General features: G+C 47.1%; 2 protein-coding genes across 5 annotated transcripts in view; one reads left to right on the plus strand and one right to left on the minus strand.

Moving 5' to 3' along the window:
• The window catches only part of KIAA1522 (KIAA1522 ortholog), a 27,333-nt gene extending 24,775 nt beyond the window's left edge, over positions 1–2,558 (plus strand). For all 3 annotated transcript variants that reach the window (XM_027059768.2, XM_027059769.2, XM_027059770.2), the window contains exon 7: positions 320–2,558. In XM_027059768.2, the coding sequence (XP_026915569.2) occupies positions 320–342 (23 nt within the window). In that variant the 3' untranslated portion in view covers positions 343–2,558. The remainder of the gene's footprint in view (positions 1–319) is intronic.
• YARS1 (tyrosyl-tRNA synthetase 1) overlaps positions 697–18,949 on the minus strand; it is a 30,802-nt gene continuing 12,549 nt past the window's right edge. For both annotated transcript variants that reach the window (XM_015070263.3, XM_015070264.3), the window contains exons 6-13: positions 14,489–14,581; positions 12,129–12,264; positions 11,581–11,666; positions 8,046–8,181; positions 7,164–7,261; positions 6,096–6,289; positions 5,411–5,552; positions 697–3,721 (exon numbers count right to left, since the gene is read on the minus strand). In XM_015070263.3, coding sequence (XP_014925749.2) covers positions 3,611–3,721; positions 5,411–5,552; positions 6,096–6,289; positions 7,164–7,261; positions 8,046–8,181; positions 11,581–11,666; positions 12,129–12,264; positions 14,489–14,581 — 996 coding nt within the window. In that variant the 3' untranslated portion in view covers positions 697–3,610. The remainder of the gene's footprint in view (positions 3,722–5,410; positions 5,553–6,095; positions 6,290–7,163; positions 7,262–8,045; positions 8,182–11,580; positions 11,667–12,128; positions 12,265–14,488; positions 14,582–18,949) is intronic.

An 18,949-nucleotide genomic window follows, 5' to 3' on the forward strand; every position in this document is an offset into this window, starting at 1 on the left:
GGGCTGCCTGGGAAGGGTGAGCGGTCACCGTTGATAAGCTAGTGAAGGAGCATGGTATGTTGGGCTTTGAAGTCAGACCTACTGAGTTTGAACTCCAACTTTGCCATTTTATCTACCCATCCTGGCCTTAAGTTCCTCACCATAAAGTGCAGGGCAATGATGCCTACATTAGCATGTCAGAGGTATTGTTTGTAAAACATCTAGCTGGTGCTGCTGGCATCGGTCAGTTGAGGAGGTGAGGATGTGCCTTGGGCTCTTAGTAGCCAGAACTAAGCCAAGAGGCCCCTTGCTGAATGTCCCTTCTTTTCCCCTGCCGCAGACCCACAGAAAGAGCTGGTCTGACCGCCAGGCACCTCACTGGCACTGCTGACCCATCCCAGGAATACAATCTCAGGGACCTGAGCAGCTCCAAGGATGAGACGATACGGCAGACACTTAACCTAGTAGAGAGGATGCCTGCAGCCTTAACGTTCACAGCCTTCGATATTTATGCAAGCCTGGTGTTGATCCTGCCCTCCAAGTCATCCAGCTCATGCCTTTTCCTCCCTGGATGGATTCCCCTCTGGCAGCTGCTGCTTGTCTTGGCCTTAGCCTCATCTTGAAGGAGGTAGCTGGTGGGGGTGGGTGGCTGCGCCCCCTGCTGGCCCTGAGGCCACACGGTTGGGAGGAGAGCACCTCACATGAATTTTTCCAACCCCCCCCCCCCCCCGCCCATGTCCAAATCATGCACATACTGTAGTCCAGAATCAAAGCACTTTTGACAAGTGGCTGCATGTCCATCCTCCAGGGCCCATGAAGCCTCATTCTAAGGGACTGTTTACATGGCGGCAGCATCAGTCCCTGGTAGCCAGCCCATAGCTGGGACCAGTCTGCTCCCTCCGATCCAGTTTGCTCATTTCCTAGTTCTTGGAGGTGGGCGAGTCATTGTATTCCCACAGGTTTCTCCAGGCTGGAGGTAGGAGCGGGGCTGTGGAATTCCAAAGCACAAAAGGGGCAGCAGGGGTTAGCCCTCCTGTGCCCCAACTGACCACCAACCACCTGCCTTCCAGTTCTGCCAGGTGCTCCATGCAGGGGACAAGAAGTGGGGACTGCCTGGGCCCAAATGAGGGAGGGGGTGGGAGGGAGAAGAAGAGAGGAGGTCCACAGGCTCTGTCCTCAGAGAGTGGGAGGACAGAACAGGGAGGCCTCTCAGCGGGCACTTGGTAATGCCAAGCATCTGCCCCCTTGTTTCACTTGATCAGGTTGGGGTGGGCAGGCAGGCGCAACACTTCAGAGGCAGGAGCCCATGGGCTGTGGCAAAGCTGTGTCCCTTTCAGCTGTGCAGGAAGCCCTGAGGGAGGCGGGTGGAGGGTCTGGCCAGGGGAGCGCTTATTTGGGCAGTGGGCCCAGACCTGGCCCTACAGATTACATTCTCTGACCTTTCTCTTTACTCGGTGCATGTTCTTTCTGCAGCTGCCTTTCAGCACAGGTGGTTTCACTGGGGGGAGCTGACGCTGAGTGACAAGGATGGGAAGGAAGCCAAAGGTGCATTCTATTCCAGACTCTTCCCTAGTCAGTGAAGGGGGTTCAGTGCTCCTAGGGAGCAGGCTGGGCGATTGCCCCCTGGCCATCAGCTTCTGCTACTGAGGTCTCCTCTAGGAATTTTAATGACCTATTTTCAGCCTGTGCCTCCTATCTAGGTAAGCTGGCTTCCCCACTGGCCCCGGTGCCTCCCTTCACAGTAGTGTGACTGCCACCAGGGCCATCCCTTCTGGCCTGATCCTCTTTCCTCAACAGTGACTTGGGCTTGAGGAACCTCACTTTTAGCTGCTTCTGTGGAGAGGCTGAACCCCTCCCAGAACCAGAGGTGGGAACACAGGGGATGTGGTATGAGAGCCCAGGTTCCTGGGGCCCTCCCTCACTGTCCTCTTCTCCCTGTGGCTGTAAACCAGCGTTCTGTAAACCAAGGTTTCCCTTGCCCTTTGGGTAATGGAGAGCGGCTGCTGGGTACATGTCGCACCTGTCCAGTGAGCCGGGGAAAGAGGAGAGTCAGTCAGTATGCACTGCTCTGCTCAGAGCTCCTGACCAGCCCCCTGGGAACCAAGACCAGGCCAAAGCCTCCACGAAAGAAACCTGGCCCTGGCAGCAGCCTTGGAGCTGTTGGAGATGGAGATGGGAGGGAGCCCAACTTCTGTGTCTCTTCCCCGCCCCCCCCCCCCCCCCAACGTTACTTGAGCTCCTTATCCTCAGTTAGAATCTTCTGAGCTTGTTTCCCCACTGGGTGGGACAGAGTACAAAGGAGAAGGGAGGATCTAGAAGAGGCAACCCTTCTTTGTCCTCTGGGGTAAATGAGCTTGACCTAGTGCAAATGGAGAGACCAAAAGCCTCTGATTTTTAATTTCCATAAAAATGTTAGAGAGAGAGAAGTATATATATATATATATTTCTTTAAATTTTTGAGTCTTTGATATGTCTATACAAACAATCCATTCCCTCTGCCCTGAAGCCTGAGTGAGACACATGAAAGAGCTGTGTGTGTGTGTTTCATTCAAAGGTGTTAATTAAATGATTAAAACGTGGCTGTGGTTTGCTGTTTCTTAATGGAGGGACAGGGTGGTGGTCTGGGCCCACTATTATGAGAGGATGTTCTTTGTGCCTCCTGTAAGCACTGGACCCCAAAGTGGGCCTCTTCTGCTTTTATCACGAAGGAAAAGTCAAAGTGTCGGTCATCCATCCAATTCACTATCTCCCAACATTACAGGGTCAAAAGTCCAAGATATGAGCAGCCTAGGTTGGGTGAGGGGCCCAGAAGCTGCTCCACACCTTTTCCTCTCTCCTGGGATGGTCCAGCTCACAGACAGGCCTCATCCAGACACCTTTGTTCAGACAGTTTATTTGAATTCATGACAGTGATAGTGATTCTGATTGAGATGTCTATGGAGAAGTACTCCACCCTCTCTGAAGGAGGATTCAGGCTGTCCCCGCCCTACTTCCGATATTAATAACACACAGCTGGTTTAGGGAATGTCTCAACCCAACAGAATCAAGGGAGAGAAATTCCAGGAGCCCTGGGGGCTGGCCCTGCCCCCAATGCCAAGCCTCAAGGTTGGCGGCCACTGGGGAAAAAAGCTGCCAACCCCTCGGTAGACCACTAGGTTCTCTGTTTTCTCTTCCCCTTGCTTTTGGAATCCCACAATTTCCTGTTGGGGAAAGGCTGTAATTAGCCCAGTTCAGGCACCAGATCCCAGACAGAGACAGCCGCTGGGATAACTCTAGGAAAACAGGAACCAATATTTTTCCAATTAGGACGACTGTGGCATAAGCCTTTTCTAGGACTTCTATTGAAACCAGATTTCTCCAGTCAGCTGCCGAGGGAAGAAGGTAGAGCTGAGCTCCCTGCTGCTGCCTCACCCGCATGACTACCTGGGAGGTCAGCGGCTCACTTCAGCCAGACAGGATGGTTCTGGATTCTGGGGAGGCTGAGCTGCCGCTTACTGAGTCCCACACCTGGTAAAGTCCCAAACTTCCTGCTGCGGTGTCCTGGGAGATGGATAAATGGGTGGCGGACGGAGCAAATTAAGACAGCAGATGACTCAGGGTGACGGGAGAAGGGAGGAAGGTGCCCGGTTGGCTAGCTAATGTTGCCCCCTCTCAGTGATTTACAGGAGATGCACCCCAGCTTGGTCATGAAGTTGGCTTCTTTCCACTGTGCGATGCACTCCTCGGAGGTTTTAAAGTCCGCCTGCATGGAATACACAAAAGCAGTGAATGTGGGGGCAGTGGGACTGCAGGAGAGCAGGCTCTCTGATGCTCTAGCGGTGTGGACAGGCCGAGCTTCTCTGTGAGCTGCGCACCCAGCTCTCATTCTCCACCTCGGGAAGCTCATTTTAGGCATTTAGTTCAGGAAAACAGTCACGAGTAAGTGCAAAGGACTGTGTACTGAGACCTCCATCTCAGCGTTCAAATAGTGAAAACCCAAAGAGAATCTCAGCGTCTAATAAGGTTAGATAATTTCATTAAATTATAGTAATTATGATACAATAGTATATACAATAAGATCCCCCTCTCAGTGTTTAAAAAGATGGGGAAGTTTTTCTAGCACAAAGTTAAATAAACATATGGTGGGACTCAAACTGTAAATATATCATCTCCATGTATAGAAAAAGTCCAGAAAGAAATGACCACTAATGCTATTTTCTAGTGTCACTAGGTGGCAACACTCTGCATATTTCATTTTCTTCATATCCCCTCCACTTTAGACATTTCTACGACGAAAATTTTTTATTGGGGCGCCTGGGTGGCTCAGTCGGTTAAGCATCCAGATCTTAGTGACTTCACGGGTTTGTGAATTCCAGCCTTGCATCGGGCACTGTGCTGACAGTGTGGAGCCTGCTTGGCATTCTCGCTCTCTCTGCCCCTCCCACATTCTCTCAAAAATAAATAAACTTAAAAAAATTTTTGATTTTATAGCCAGAAAAAATAAGTGATTTAAAAAACCAGTCTGGAGGGGCGCCTGGGTGGTTCAGTCGGTTAAGTACGAGTTGGCTCAGGTCATGATCTTGCAGTGTGTGGGTTCAAACCCCATATCAGGCTCTGTGCTGACAGCTCGGAGCCTGGAGCCTGCTTCGGATTCTGTGTCTCCCCCTCTCTCTGTCCCTCCCCCACTCACACTCTGTCTCTCTCTCAAGAATAAATAAACATTAAAAAACATTAAAACAAAACAAAACAACCAGCCTGGAAAAGCAGGAAAGGAGGGAGCGGGTAAAACCACCCGTCATATGCAGGAGGACGGATGGAAGTAGACAGCACTCTAAATGCCCCCCCGCCCAGAAACATTCTGGCTGAGCGAGGAAATGAGGTATTAATTCCTCATTTGCTCATAATCACACATGTTGGTTCCAACTGTTGCTACTTTGTTCACAGATGTAGCCCGTGTGCCCGGAACAGTGGTGGGCATACACAGCAGGGGTTCAGTATTTGTTGAGGGAACGAATGCACTCGGGTCACAGGGACAGGCTGTATGGAGTCCATGTCCCAGAGAGCAGACAAAGAATGAGTGGTTCTAAGATCAAGGTAGGCTGGGGGTGGTGGTGGGACCCTGGCTTCATCCCTGCTGGTGACCCTGTGTGGCCCTGGCAGGTATCCTGCCAGGTACAACAGGGACAGGCCTCTGATCACGGGCTGAAGATCAAGTGAGGAAACGTCTGAAGTCCCTCACACGGTGCCTCAAATAGCCCGTCCATGCTAGGTACGTGCGAGGGCTCCCGTGCTGCTCAGACACCTCCTCCGGGGCAGTCTGGACTGAAGGAAGAGAGGGGCTCAGATGCAGGAAGGCCCAGCGGGGGAGAGGGCAGTTGTGGACTCAGCAATAGCAGTCTGGGGACACGGTCCAGGTGGCCCAGGCCAGAGAGGGGGCACTGTAGCTTTTTACCTGCAGCTTCTCGAAGACCTTCTTCTTGGGCTTGAGCTCTTCATCCGGCTGGCCCTTCTCGTAGCCCTTCACGAACACTCGCTCCCCGGGAGCAGAGCCGGCAGGAGGGTCCAGAGGCTCAACCTTGCGGTTTACCCCTTCTCTGGGAAGACACACAGGAGAAGGAAAGAGTGAGACTATGGACTGCCTGCAGCGGCCAGCGAAGCTAGAGCACCGGGGCCTTCACTGCGGGGCTTTAGGGCCTCCTCAACGCCAGAGGCCCAGGAAGTCCTCGGTGCCGTACCGCATTTGTGCGTTGGGTTAACCGGGGCTAGACTGAAACCCTCTGTCAGGAGAGACACCGAAATCTAGGCTTTTAGGGGAGGAAGTATGACATAACAGAGACAGCAAGGCCTGAACAGCCAGTCAGAATTAGTCTTGAATCCGGGCTCCATCTCTCACTAGTAGAGAGACTTGGGCATGTACCTGCTGCTTTGAACCTTCAGTTCCTGTGGTAATAAAATTAACTTTGGGTAAAGCGCTTCATTCGCAGTACGTGCGTGGTGAGTAATTCCTTCACGCATCATGTTTTGGACAGTTTCTCCAAGTGTTCCGCCTGATGCCTGGAGGGCATCACGTGGGCCAATTCCCTGCACTTCCTGCCCCCCACGCTCAGGCCCGCGCCCCACCCCAAGCTCTCACTCACATAGAAGCACACAGAAGCATGCCTTGGGACTCGACACCCCTCATCTTCTGGGGTTTCAGATTGCACAGCACCACCACCAGCCTATCCCGCAGGTCCTCCTCGGGCACAAACTGCACCAGGCCGCTCACCACAGTCCGTGGTTCAGCTTCCCCCACATCGACCTTCTCCACATACAGGCTGTCTGCGTCTGGGTGCTGCCGGCAAGAGAGGTTAGTCCCGGACGGTATCGTGACGGAAGGGACCATGGGGGTCCGGTGAACCCTCTAACTGCTGAAAGGGGCATCTACTCTCCAACAGAGGCTCCTAAGGGACCCTCTGCAGCAAACTCTTTCCAGGTCCCAGAGAGCAGACAGGAGGATGGGCCTTGAAGCTCCATTTTACTCTCCCCCAAGAGGCAGGGTTTGACTAAGATGAGGTGCAGGGAGTCTCCTGCACAAGTAAATGGCCTGGACTGTCTGGGCGGCTACCGCTATGGCCACATGCTACACCGGCTGAGTCCTGCGTGGCCTGGAAGATGAGCGGAGGACAATGCTGGCCTCACCATCTGAAGGAGGCAGCCATCTCAAAGTACTTTCAGTAGTCTCTGTAGTGAAAAACAATGCTGGGAAAGAAAGAAAAGTCCACAACAATGGTCCCAGGTCGCTGGCTGCATAACTTTCTGTCTCTGGGTAAAAGGAAGTCCCCCTCCCTTCGCCATTTGCAGGGGTGGGTGGGATGGGGCAGGGAGACAAAGTGGCTGTTCCAAGATAAGGCCTGCAGCCAAGTCCAGACAAGCCAGTAGAGACCAGAAGAGTCTATCAGACCAGATTTAACTGATAAGCAAGCTCCCTCTGACTAATATCCTCTCCTCCCCAATCCCGGCTCTGAGTTCCTGGCTGTGTCTGGTTGCAAAAGGTCCAGAGGCAGCAAAGGGAAAAGAGCCTGACACCTGGAACTAGACACCTGTGTTCTGACTTGCAATATGACCTCAGGGATGTTACTTCCCATCCCAGGCCAGGTTTCCTCCAGATGGAAACAGACAAACGTGACCCCTATCGGCCTCTCTGGGATGTGGTGAAAAATGAGTACCTTGTCCACACTAATGACTTTGCCCACACGGATATCCAGCCGGGATGGGATGACCTCCTCTGGTTCTGAATTCTTGGCAGGACCTTTGGCAATCGGCTCTGGGAAAGAAAAGAACCCCAAGGGATCAGAACTCTCTTCCTCTGCCATGACAGGCCAAAGGCTGACCCCACCAAATGACGACACTAGCAGGGTTTAGTGCAGAATCCCCAGAATCTACCCATTTAGTTTTTCCTTATTTATTTTTTTTAAGTAATCTCTATGCCCGACATGGGACTTGAACTCATGAACTAGGCGCCCCTACTTATATCTTCTCTAAAATAGGGCTGGCAACCTTTGGGAAGGGACAGTAGTAGCTTTGCTACCTCTAGGTGTTTCTATTCATGCATCCCACATGAATTGATGGAGTCTTTTCTGGGAGAGTCACACAAAACCATCCAAGTTAATAACTCAGCATCATGGGTCAATGGATGGCCAACTAAGAGCCAGTCAGAAGCCCATGCAAGGGAACTGGGCGAAGCTGAAGATGAGCTTTCCTAAGGAGCTGTGCAGACTCTGCCTGAGCAGTTGTGTTACCCTCATGGTCTAACCCAACTGGTCTCTTAACTGAAGAGGATTTTGTGAAGTGTGAGATCACAGGCCATGTCTCACACAGTAGACTGGTATGGCAGGACGTAATCACTTCACAGCATCGCCCAAACCAAAATCCAGATGACTCCAGCTCCATTCCAGGAGTCAATGGGGTACGATATTCCTGTACTTCGGGCCGCCTGGCTTCTCGGGCTCTCAATTTAAGGCAGACCTTCTTCTGAAGCCCACTGACAGGCTCTCTGTCCTGATGATGCCAAGCACCCCTTGGCCCTCCCCCTCCCTGGCTCGCCTTACTCTGCTTTGAGGGGTCTGGGTAGGCAGCGCTGGCCAGTTTCTTCAGTGCAGGAGTATTAAACTTTTCGCGGATAGGATCCAGCAACTTGTTCAGGGCGACTTCAACAGAATTCTTGAGGTCTCCAGGGTGTACAACCTGCAAAAGTGTCCAAAGGCTCTGTGAGATGGGGCGCGTGGGATGGGGCACAGGACGTCCAAGTCCACTAAGGATAATGTGTGTGGAGGGTGCAGGGTGTTTCCCCAGCAGTCTCTATTTTTTTTAAGTTTATTTATTTATTTTCAGAGAGAGAGAGAGTGCGCAAGTGGGGAAGGGGCAGAGAGAGAGAGGATCCCAAGCAGGCTCCATACCACCAGTGCAGAGCCTGATGTGGGGCTCAAACTCATGAGATCATGACCTGTGCTAGTGAGCTCCCAGAGCCACCCAGACACCACTGCTCCCTACAGTCTTACTTGATCCTTAGAACAATCTTGTGAAGCTGACAAAGCAGAGAAGGGGAAACAGGTTCAGAAAGATTATCTCACTGTCTGAGAGTTAGGGTTTTGGACTCTGAATTCCATACCAACTTGAGGGTTTGTACAGGCTGAATGTTTTTATTAGTCAAAGTCTTCTAGTCCCTCCATTCATGCTTAGAAGAATGGCACAAACCAGAGGCATTTAGAGGCAGAGAAACATTCACATATGCAACCCAAGGAGACAGCCCGAGGGGGGGCCGAGCCGCGTGAGCCAGAAGAAAGAAGAAGGGCTCTGGAGTTAGACCAGGGTTAGAGTTCCAGCTAGCTGTGTGACCCCTGGACCAGGCAGTTAACTCCTCTAAGTCTGGGATTCTTCACTTAAAAGCTGAAGATAATACCTATATCTCAGAGAGTCAGAATGAGGATTAAATCACATAACGTGGGTGAAAATGGTGAGGAGTGCAAGTATGCAGTTAAGAGTTGAGCAATTCAATTCTTCTTGTGTCCCATATCTCGTGCTTTTATATCCCAAATCTGGCCTGAAAGCACCTGTCAGCTATTCCGAGGTGATGTCTCTTAGGCATGAACACCTGTAATACAACAATACCTACATTTTTGTTTCTAATATTCCTTCATTTCCTTGGGAAATTTTTGAGAGAGAGGCAGAGCATCAGTGGGAGAGGGACAGAGAGACAAGGAGCCACAGAATCCGAAGCAAGCTCCAGGCTCTCAGCTGTCAGCACGGAGCCTGACACGGGTCTTGATCTCACAAACTGCGAGGTCATGACCTGAGTCGAAATTGGACGTTTAACCAACTGAGCCATCCAGGGGCCCCAGGAATGTGTAATTTTAACAACAGGAAAGCTTTAGACCGGCTCTGTCCAAGATGGGAGCCACTAGCCTCACGTGGATATTTCAGTGTAAACCGAAATGCAGTTTCTCAGCTGCATTGGGCATGTTCTAAGGCTGACCAGCCACACGTGGCCAGTGGCAGCTGTGTGAGGAGGCAGTGCATACAGACCATGTCCATGGTCACAGAAAGTGCTATTGGCTAGTGCTGCTCCAAGCTCTTTTTTCAGACACATTTCTTCTATCCTTCTCGTTACTCCCACAAATGACCATTCACAGGACTGAGGAGTACAGTGTGGGTTTTGTGGCCGGCCTCAGACTGCAGACAGAAGGGTTTCAGAGCAATGGCTGTGAAAAACATCCAAAAGATGGGCTTTGAGGGCCGCAGAGCTCAGAGGTCACCGAGCCTTTTCTTCTACTTGATGTTCTGTCCCTTACACAACGGTGTCCTGCAGTGGTCTTCCGGGCTCTGCCTGAACACCTCAGTGACGGGGACGCAAGGTCAAGTGAGGCAGCCCAGTCCATCGCCACACAGTGGAGGTCACTGCACAGCTCTCCCTGATGTTGAACCCAAACACACCTACCCCCGTGGTCCCCACCTGCACACCTGGTTTAGCTTTCTGGTGCCACAGGAAGAAATCCAACCCCTCTCCCACGGGAATCTGTCATGTATTTGAGGATGACGGAACACAGGCCTGATTCCCAACTAAACATCCCCTGTTCTTTCAACTGTGCTCTTGTGACAAGGGCTTGGGTCTGTTCCCTATCACAGCATCCTCCTTCTCCCCACCAACACAGCCCAGATGGTCAAATAAACTTCAGAAAATTGAAGTTCAGGGCTGAATGCACAACCCCAAATGTACTCACAACAGTGGTGAACTGAATGATCAACTCTGTGGTTCCAGACTCCACACTTCAGATGACTTACACTAAGACTTCATTACGTTTCTGACAGCCCGATCACATTGCTGATTCAACCCAAAGTCAGAGTCAGTCAAAAGTCCCCATTTCATTCTCCACATGCACCATGGCCACATCTTCCCTTTATGACCTGGCCCTGCCTATCTCTCCCACAACACTCTGCCTCACCTTTTGGACTCATGTTAGATCAAACCACTTGTAATTCCGTACTATGCTGTCTCACCTCACCATGTCTTTGTGCAATTTCTTCCTTCTGTTTGGAGGCTGTCCCCTCTGTAAAGCTTGACCAGCCAGGCAATCACTTCCTCCTATTATATTTCTGGACCATACATGTACATCGTCATCATATAGTCACATAGCAGTGATATTTGTTTCTATGTCTGCCTCTCCCACTGGACCATGAGCTTCATGAGGATTTTCTAAAATTTATTTATTTATTTATTTATTTATTTATTTATTTATTTATTTATTTATTTATAATGGTTATATTTATCTTTGAGACAGAGAGAGACAGAGCATGAGCAGGGGAGGGGCAGAGAGAGAGAGGGAGACACAGAATTTGAAGCAGGCTCCAGGCTCCGAGCTGTCAGCACAGAGCCTGATGTGGGGCTCAAACTCACAAACCATGAGATCATGACCTGAGCCGAAGTCAGTTGCTCAACCGACTGAGCCACCCAGGCACCCCTTAAAATTTATTTTTGAGAGAGAGAGGGTACGAGTGAGTGAGCAGTAGAGAGAGAGAGGGAGAGAGAGAGAATCCCACACAGACTCTGCACTATCAGCGTGGAGACCAAAGTGGGGCTTGGGCTCATCCGGTGCAGGGCTCGAGCTTACGAACTGTGAGATCACGACCTGAGCCAAAGTGGGATGCTTAACCGACTGAGCCACCCAGGCATCCCCTTCATGAGGATTTAATCCTCTGTAATGCCAGCCCCTACCATGGTGCCTAACACATGGGTGCCTAACACATGGTGCCTAAACTGTCTGTTGAGATCATTTAGCTAGCTACCTTCCACAGGTGTTTCTTTTTTGAACCTGGACTTTGCATCTCTCCCTGAAATGCTTCATCTTGCTGGGTTTGGTCCTTCATTCCAGGCTAAATCCTTTGCAGAATGATGAGGACATCAATATACGAGCTTTGTGCCATCTGCCCATCTAAACTGTGAACCACCCAAATCCTCATTAAGACACTAACACAATACACATCAGCATCAAGCAGAGCTTTGCGGCGCATATTAGAAACCTGGCTGGGCCAAGATGGAGACGTCTGTCAGAAGGAATTCAGTGGGGATTACTCCTCCTTTGGTATTACCTCATCAGCAAAGTCCTTTTCCAGGTCCAAGTAAGCGGTGTAGGTTTTGTTTCCACCCCATTTCTCATCTCGAAGGATCACAAACTCTGTAAGAAAATGGATCTATGCCAACAAACTCATTGATAATGGCAGAGTCAGCATTTCTATACCCATATTATGGGTGTTTTAGTTTTTATTATATATTTTGAACTTTATATGGCATTTTATTGTTCTTAAATCAGATGAGCTAGCAAACCAGCTGGCACCCAAGCTCAAGGGGAAGGATCGTGCCTTACATTTCTTTTGTATTCCTCTAATTAAGCATGCCTGCCTTCATCTCTACACCCCTGCCCACCCTGACTCCCTGCTTAGAACCTCACCTTGGTAACAACCCCACGGGCAGTGAAATGACATCCCAACTCCAAATGTACGTCGGTATATGAGAAGTCAGAGCACAGAATCAGGGAAGCCATTGGCGAAGGAAGATTCTGACAAATCACAAGGGCGACCTCAGCACTACTTTTGCTACCTCGGCCTGGCCTCTGAGAAGCAATAAAAGGGTGTCTTACCAGACTTAAGGGGAAAGAGGACATGCTTGATGAAAGACAGAACTCCGTTGTTCTCCACGTTCCCTGGCTCACAGAAGGCCTTCTTTAGTTTTTTCTTTACATCCTCCTTCCGGTCAAGGAGATCAATCTTGGACTCCTAGAAGCCATGGAGGAGAAGGGACCTCTTATGGTGGGAAATGAGATGCTCAACGAATCTGTGTATTTCCATTTTTTTTTTTAAATTTATATTTATTTATTTTTTTCAACGTTTATTTATTTTTGGGACAGAGACAGACAGAGCATGAACGGGGGAGGGGCAGAGAGAGAGGGAGACACAGAATCGGAAACAGGCTCCAGGCTCTGAGCCATCAGCCCAGAGCCCGATGCGGGGCTCGAACTCCCGGACCGCGAGATCGTGACCTGGCTGAAGTTGGACGCTTAACCGACTGCGCCACCCAGGCGCCCCTCCGTTTTTTTTTTTTAAACGAAGGTTTAAACAGTAACAGCTTCAACAAAAGCAGAATTAATCAGAGTCAAGAGCCACTCACAATATTGCCCCCCAACAAAAATAATTAATTCAGTTTTCCTGTGTTCTTCCCAGGCCTTGTCTATTACACACAGAATTGTTACAAATCTGTAGTTCGAGAACAAATGTCTACTCTTTGCTTTGTCACTTGAGACTCTATCATAAGTATTTCTGAGTGGCTACCTCACCCTCACTTGTAATTTTTATGGTGTATTATAGTCCTGATTACTAGTGACAATATAATTTCTTTAATGATTTCTAAACTGTTAGATTATGTCCTAATTTATACAATTTATATATATTACAATGAATATCTTTGCAGAGTTGTTTTTTTTTTTCCTCCTTCTCTGAGATTATTTCCTTAAGCTACCCAAAACTGCTAGGCCCAAAACGATTTTCTGAAAGGGGAAGACTAATTGACATTGCCACAAACAATGTGTGAGGGGACTTGTTTCACAGCAAGCCCCCACACTAGGTACTGTATATTACCTAGAGCCATTTTTCCTTTTTAGGGTAATAGGAGTTGTTTCTTATTTTGAAGTGAGTAAACTCACGGATCTCTGGGTTCACAGTGGTTACCAAATTCCGGTCCACGTATGCCTGTGTATGAATCACCTGGGGTGCTTGTAAAAAAATGTGAATTACTGGGAGATGAGTCAAAATCTCTTGAGGTTGGGCCAGATATTTGTATCTTGAAAAAGCTCTCTGTGTGATTCTGATGCAGTCGTGTTCAGGAACTGCTGCTAACTAACACGCACTTCCGGCGTTAAGACAGGGTGAGTGTCACCAAATAGGGTGAGTGATAGGATATTTTGTCAAAGAAATAGCTGATACGTGGATCATCTTAACATAGAGAAAAACGAATGAGTATATTCCTTTAAAAATAATAAGAAAAGTTTCCATGCATATATTTACTGATCTCTGATCAAAGATTGAGAAGTCAGATTTAAAGAACTGGATGGGCACCCAAACGTGACTTCAATCGGAATCACCTAGTAGAATCTGAAAGAAAATACAGATTCCTGAGTTGTTTCCCAGAACCGCTTTATCAGAATCTCTAAGAACAGAGTCTAATCAATGCCTTCCCTAGGCGGTTCTCGAGGTCAGCTGTGTTTGGGAACCCCGAACTCAAACTTCCACATCTCTGGGTTCCACAGAGCCCTCCATTCTGTACCCTTCGTGATCAAAACAAAAGTGCATTTTCCCTAAGCAGTACTTTTAAATGTTAAAAAATATTCTATTTGTCATATTAGTTATATCAAATATCACTCTAAGAATCAAGATGCTATTTGGTGAAATGTAACCCTCGCCTCATTAACCTCATTAGTAAGGCTGAGATTTACCACAGCCGATGAACGAAAACATTACTTTTGCTTGTGTGCTTTATCACACAATAATATCACAGCAGTAAAATTGTTAAGATTATGATTGGATCCTATCAGGACTGCTTCTGGGTCCTTCAATACTCGAGAACCACTGGAATTAATGGGATGAACCTCAGATTCCTTGGAATTCAAATCTACAAGAATTCAAGTTAGCCAGGTAACTCTTCTTTTGAGTCTTCAATATCTTCATCTCTTGCTTAAGATTTCTTTCTTTTAAAGTTTAAGAGGGAGAGAGCGCACATGCACGAGCAGGGGCAGGGCAGAGAGAGAGAGAGAGAGAGAAGAGAGAGAGGGAGAATCCCAAGCAGGCTCCACACTGCCAGTGCAGAGCCCAACGTGGGGCTCAATCCCAAGAACTGTGAGATCATGACCTGAGCTGAAATCAAAAGTCGGATGTCCAACCAACTGAGCCACCCAGACATCTCTCTTGCTGAAGATTTCTAAACTCAAGTCAGAGTTGGCAAACCTACCTCTTCTGAGGAGCTCATTTTGCTGCCAGTTAATCCTGGAACCATAGGATTCATCAGATGGACCCGTTTTGAGTAACCAAGTGCAGGGAGGTACTGAGGGGTTAGAAAGAAACACACAAAGCAAATGTTAGTATAAACTCCTCCTCAGTGTCCTGATCCCATCTAACTCGGCAAGCAACTTAATAGTTTGATATAGTCCTTCCAATCTCTTTTCCTACTGAGTAGACTTTTTTTCTTTTTTAAAAAAGTTTTTATTTAAATTGCAGTTGACATACAGTATATTAGTTTCAGGTGTACAATATAGTGATTCCGCACTTCTATACAACACCCTGTGCTCATCCCAAGTGCCCTCCTCAATCCCCTTCACCTACCTAACTTGCTCCCCCCACCCACCTCCTCTCTGGTAACCATCAGTTTGTTCTCTATAGTTAGGAGTCTGTTTCTTGGTTTGCCTCTCTCTCTTTTTCCCCTTTGCTCATTTGTTTGGTTTCTTAAAATTACACATATGAGTGAAATCATATGGTATTCGTCTTTCTCTGAGTAACTGATTTTGCTTAGCATAATACTCTCTAGCTCCATCCACATCATTGCAAATGGCAAGATTTCATTCTTTTTAGTGGCTAATAATCCATTGCATTGGATATACAACCTTTCGATGGTGCATACAATAACATAAACAAAGTTTTCCCTACTGTTTTTCTACTAGTATTATGTTGTGAAGCTATTGGATTTACCCTACCACCATAAACAACTATAAAAGCTGGAAATATATAAAAATGACCATTTGCAGGCATTTGACAGCAACAGGTGTAGGACTATGAATTTTGAGAGAAGGGAAAGCAAAGGTGACCCCACACTCACCCTGGCTTTCTCCTTGAGGGCATTTTCCCCAAACGAGGTGCTGAGAGAAAGAGAGCCTGACGAAGGAGAGACAGAGACTGGAGTTCTGGGCTGCCAGGAGGCTAGGACTGAGGAAAGGTTCTAGGGAGAAGTGAGCCCCCCACCCCCAAATCGAAGTCAAAATTCCCCACTCATTTATTAGCTGACTCATAGCGGTGTGTGCATACGGAGATGCCAGGAAGCCTAGCAGAGAACAGGTGCTGGGAGGCTGGCGATGTGCGCATAGACTTCAGAGGCTGCACAGTACTGGGGAGACAGAGGTTGAAGCTTAGGTCCACTCCAAGTGGAGAGGTCTTTGTGAACACCCTGAGATTTGAGTTTGAGATCCCAGAAAGGCTGTATCCTAGGAATAAGACCCACATTGTAGAAGGGCAAACTGAAACAGACTTGTTGTTCCTTTTTTTTTTTTTTTAATGTTTATTCATTTTTGAGAGAGAAAGAGAGAGGGTGAGGGAGAGAACGTGCACAAGCAGGGGAGGAGCAGAGAAGAGAGGGAGACACATAATCTTTTCTTTTTAGTAATTTAAAATTTTTTTTTAAATGTTTATTTATTTTTGAAAGAAGACAGAGCATGAAAAGGGGAGAGGCAGAGAGAGACACACACACACAGAATCTAAAGCAGGCTCTAGGTTCTGAGCTGTCAGCACAGAGCCAGCCCCATTTGGGGCTTGAACTCATGAACTGTGAGATCATGACCTGAGCTGAAGTCAGACAATTTGACTGAGCCACCCAGGTGCCCTGAAACAAACCTGTTCTGACAAAGCCTAAAACCTGCCCCAGACAGGATCAAGGTGATAAGTCAGTAATTTAACAGCCTACAGAAAACACTGCACCCTATAAGCATAATCCAGAGTCTCTACCACATATCTACAATATCTTTGATACAATAAAAAAAGTATTAGAAATGGGGAAGAAGAAAAAAAATGATTGATAATTAAGAGAAATAAAAGCAGACCCAGGAACAATCCAGATACTGGAATAAACAGATCAGGATGTCAAAATAACTATGATTGGTGTGTGAAAGGAAACAGGAAAAGATGGACAAACTGGATAAAAGAGAATTTTGTAAAAGGGAGCTGGAATCTATAAAAAAAGAACCAAATGGAAGTTCTAAAATGGCACAGTACAATATTGGATGGATTTAACAGAAGACAGGATTGATAAGCTTGGAGAAAAGTCAGTAGAGAATAACCAAACTAAAGCACAGAAGGGACAAAAAAAAAAAGAAAACAACAGAACAGAATATAAGAGACACATGGGAAGGGCACCTGGATGGCTCAGTGGGTTGAGCGTCCAATTTTGGCTCAGGTCAAGTTCTTGCAGTTCAGGAGTTCGAGCCCCATATTGGGCTCGCTGCTGTCAGCCTGTCAGCGCAGAGCCTGCTTCAGATGCTCTGTCCCCCTCTCTTTGCCCCTCCCTCACTTGCGCTCTCCCCCAAATAAATATTTTTTTAAAAAAGACACGTAGAACATAGTCAAGAGGTCTACCCTATGTAGAATTAGGGTCCCAGGGCAGGAGACAGAGAATAAGACCGAAGCAATATTTAAGGACATAGTAGGGGACAATTGCCTCAAATTGCTGAAAACAGACTCAGGAACCTCAGCAAAATCCAAGTAGGATAAATATCAAGAAAACGAGAGCCAAAAAACATCATTGTCAAATTGCTGAAAATCAGAGACAGAGAAAACCCTAAAAGCAGCCAGAGAAAAGCAGTTATTATCTCTAAAAGAGCAACAGTAATACTTATAGGTGACTTCTCAATGGAAACTAAGGCAGCCAGAGACAATGGGATGACTCTTTAAAGGGCTAAAAGAAAAATAACTGCCAACCTAGAATTTGATATCCAGTGAAAACAGAAGAAGGATGTTTTCAGACAAAAGAAAGATGAAGGAATTCATTACTAACGACCTGCACTACCAACACCAAATCCAAGGTGGGGGCTCTGCAAGCCGAAGGAAAATGACCTCAGAAGGAAGCACAGAGGTATAGAAGTGCAGGAAGGAGTCACGAATACCAGGAAGGGTGAGTAGGGATGAGTATACCTGAAAATTGACTGCTTGAAAAGGAGTTATAACGAAGTCTTTCGGATTTAAGATATATGTAAAAGCGAAATATATGACAATAGCACAAAGGGCAGGAAGGAGTTAAACTGCAGGTTCTTACATTGTTGAGAAGTGGTTAAAATACCTAATTTAAACTGTAATAAACTATAAAGACACATGTTGTAATTTCTAGAGTAAGGATGAGCAAAACTTCTCTGTAAAGAACCAAAAAATAAATATTTTAGACTTTGGGACTCTACTGCATATTCTTTTTATTTACTTAAAAGAAAAATTTTTTAATGTTTATTTTTGAAGGGGAGGAGGGGCAGAGAGAAAAGGAGACACAGAATCCAAAACAGGCTCCAGGCTCTGAGCTGTCAGCACAGAGCCCAACGCAGGGGGTAAACTCATGAATCACGAGATCATGACCTGAGCCAAAGTCAGACACTTAACAGACTGAGCCACCCAGGTGCCCCTCTACTGCATATTCTTCTTCATGTTTTGTGCAGCCCTTAAAAAATATAAAAACCTTTCTAAGAGCTTGTGAGTCACACAAAAAACAAGCCATAGGTCACATCTCTGCTAGAATAATAAAAGTAGGTTCAACCAAAAACTTAACAGACGAGATAAAATAGAATAATGTGAAATACCTAATTAAAAAATTGACATTGTAAGCATTCCCCATTCATTAAATACACCCCAAAACCATAAGCCGGTCAGAGAAAGATAAATACCGTATGACTTCACATACATGTGGAATTTTTTATTTAAAAAAAAAATTTTTTTTAATGTTTATTTAGTTTTGAGAGAGAGAGAGACAAGAGACAGAGCCCAAATGGGGGAGGGGCAGAAAGGAGACACAGAATCCAAAGCAGGCTCTAGGCTCTGAGCTGTCAGCACAGAGCCGAACGTGGGGCTTGAACTCACAAACTGTGAGATCATGACCTGAGCTGAAGTCGACCGCTTAACTGGACTGAGCCACCCAGGTGCCCCAACCCATATGTGGAATTTAAGAAACAAAACAAATGAGCAAAGGAAAAAAAAAGGTGTGTGGGGGGGTGGAGAGTCAAACCTAGAACACCCCTAACTATACAGAACTGATGGTTACCAGAGGGGAGGTGGGTGGGGGCCTGGGGGAATGCACTGAGTCATCTATAGAACTGGTGAATCAGTATACTGTGCACCTGAAACTAATATAACACTGCATAACTACGCTGGAAATAAAATTAAAAACTTAATAAAAAAGACATCCAAAAACCATTTTAAATACACTATACAATATTCCATTACAAGGAGTTATCATAACATATTTAACCAATCACTTGTCATTGGATAGGAATTTATTTCTAGTTTTTTTAAAAAAGATATTTAAAAAAACTTTATTTGAGAGAGTGCGTGCGAGGGAGAGGGGCAGAGGGAGAGAGAATCTTGTTTTTTTTTTAAGTTTATTTATCTTGAGAGAGAGACAGAGAGAGCATGCGTGCACAAGTGGGGAAGGGACAGAGAGAGATGGAGACAG

The sequence above is a fragment of the Acinonyx jubatus genome, chromosome C1, assembly GCF_027475565.1.
Source record: "Acinonyx jubatus isolate Ajub_Pintada_27869175 chromosome C1, VMU_Ajub_asm_v1.0, whole genome shotgun sequence".
Lineage (NCBI taxonomy): Eukaryota > Metazoa > Chordata > Mammalia > Carnivora > Felidae > Acinonyx > Acinonyx jubatus.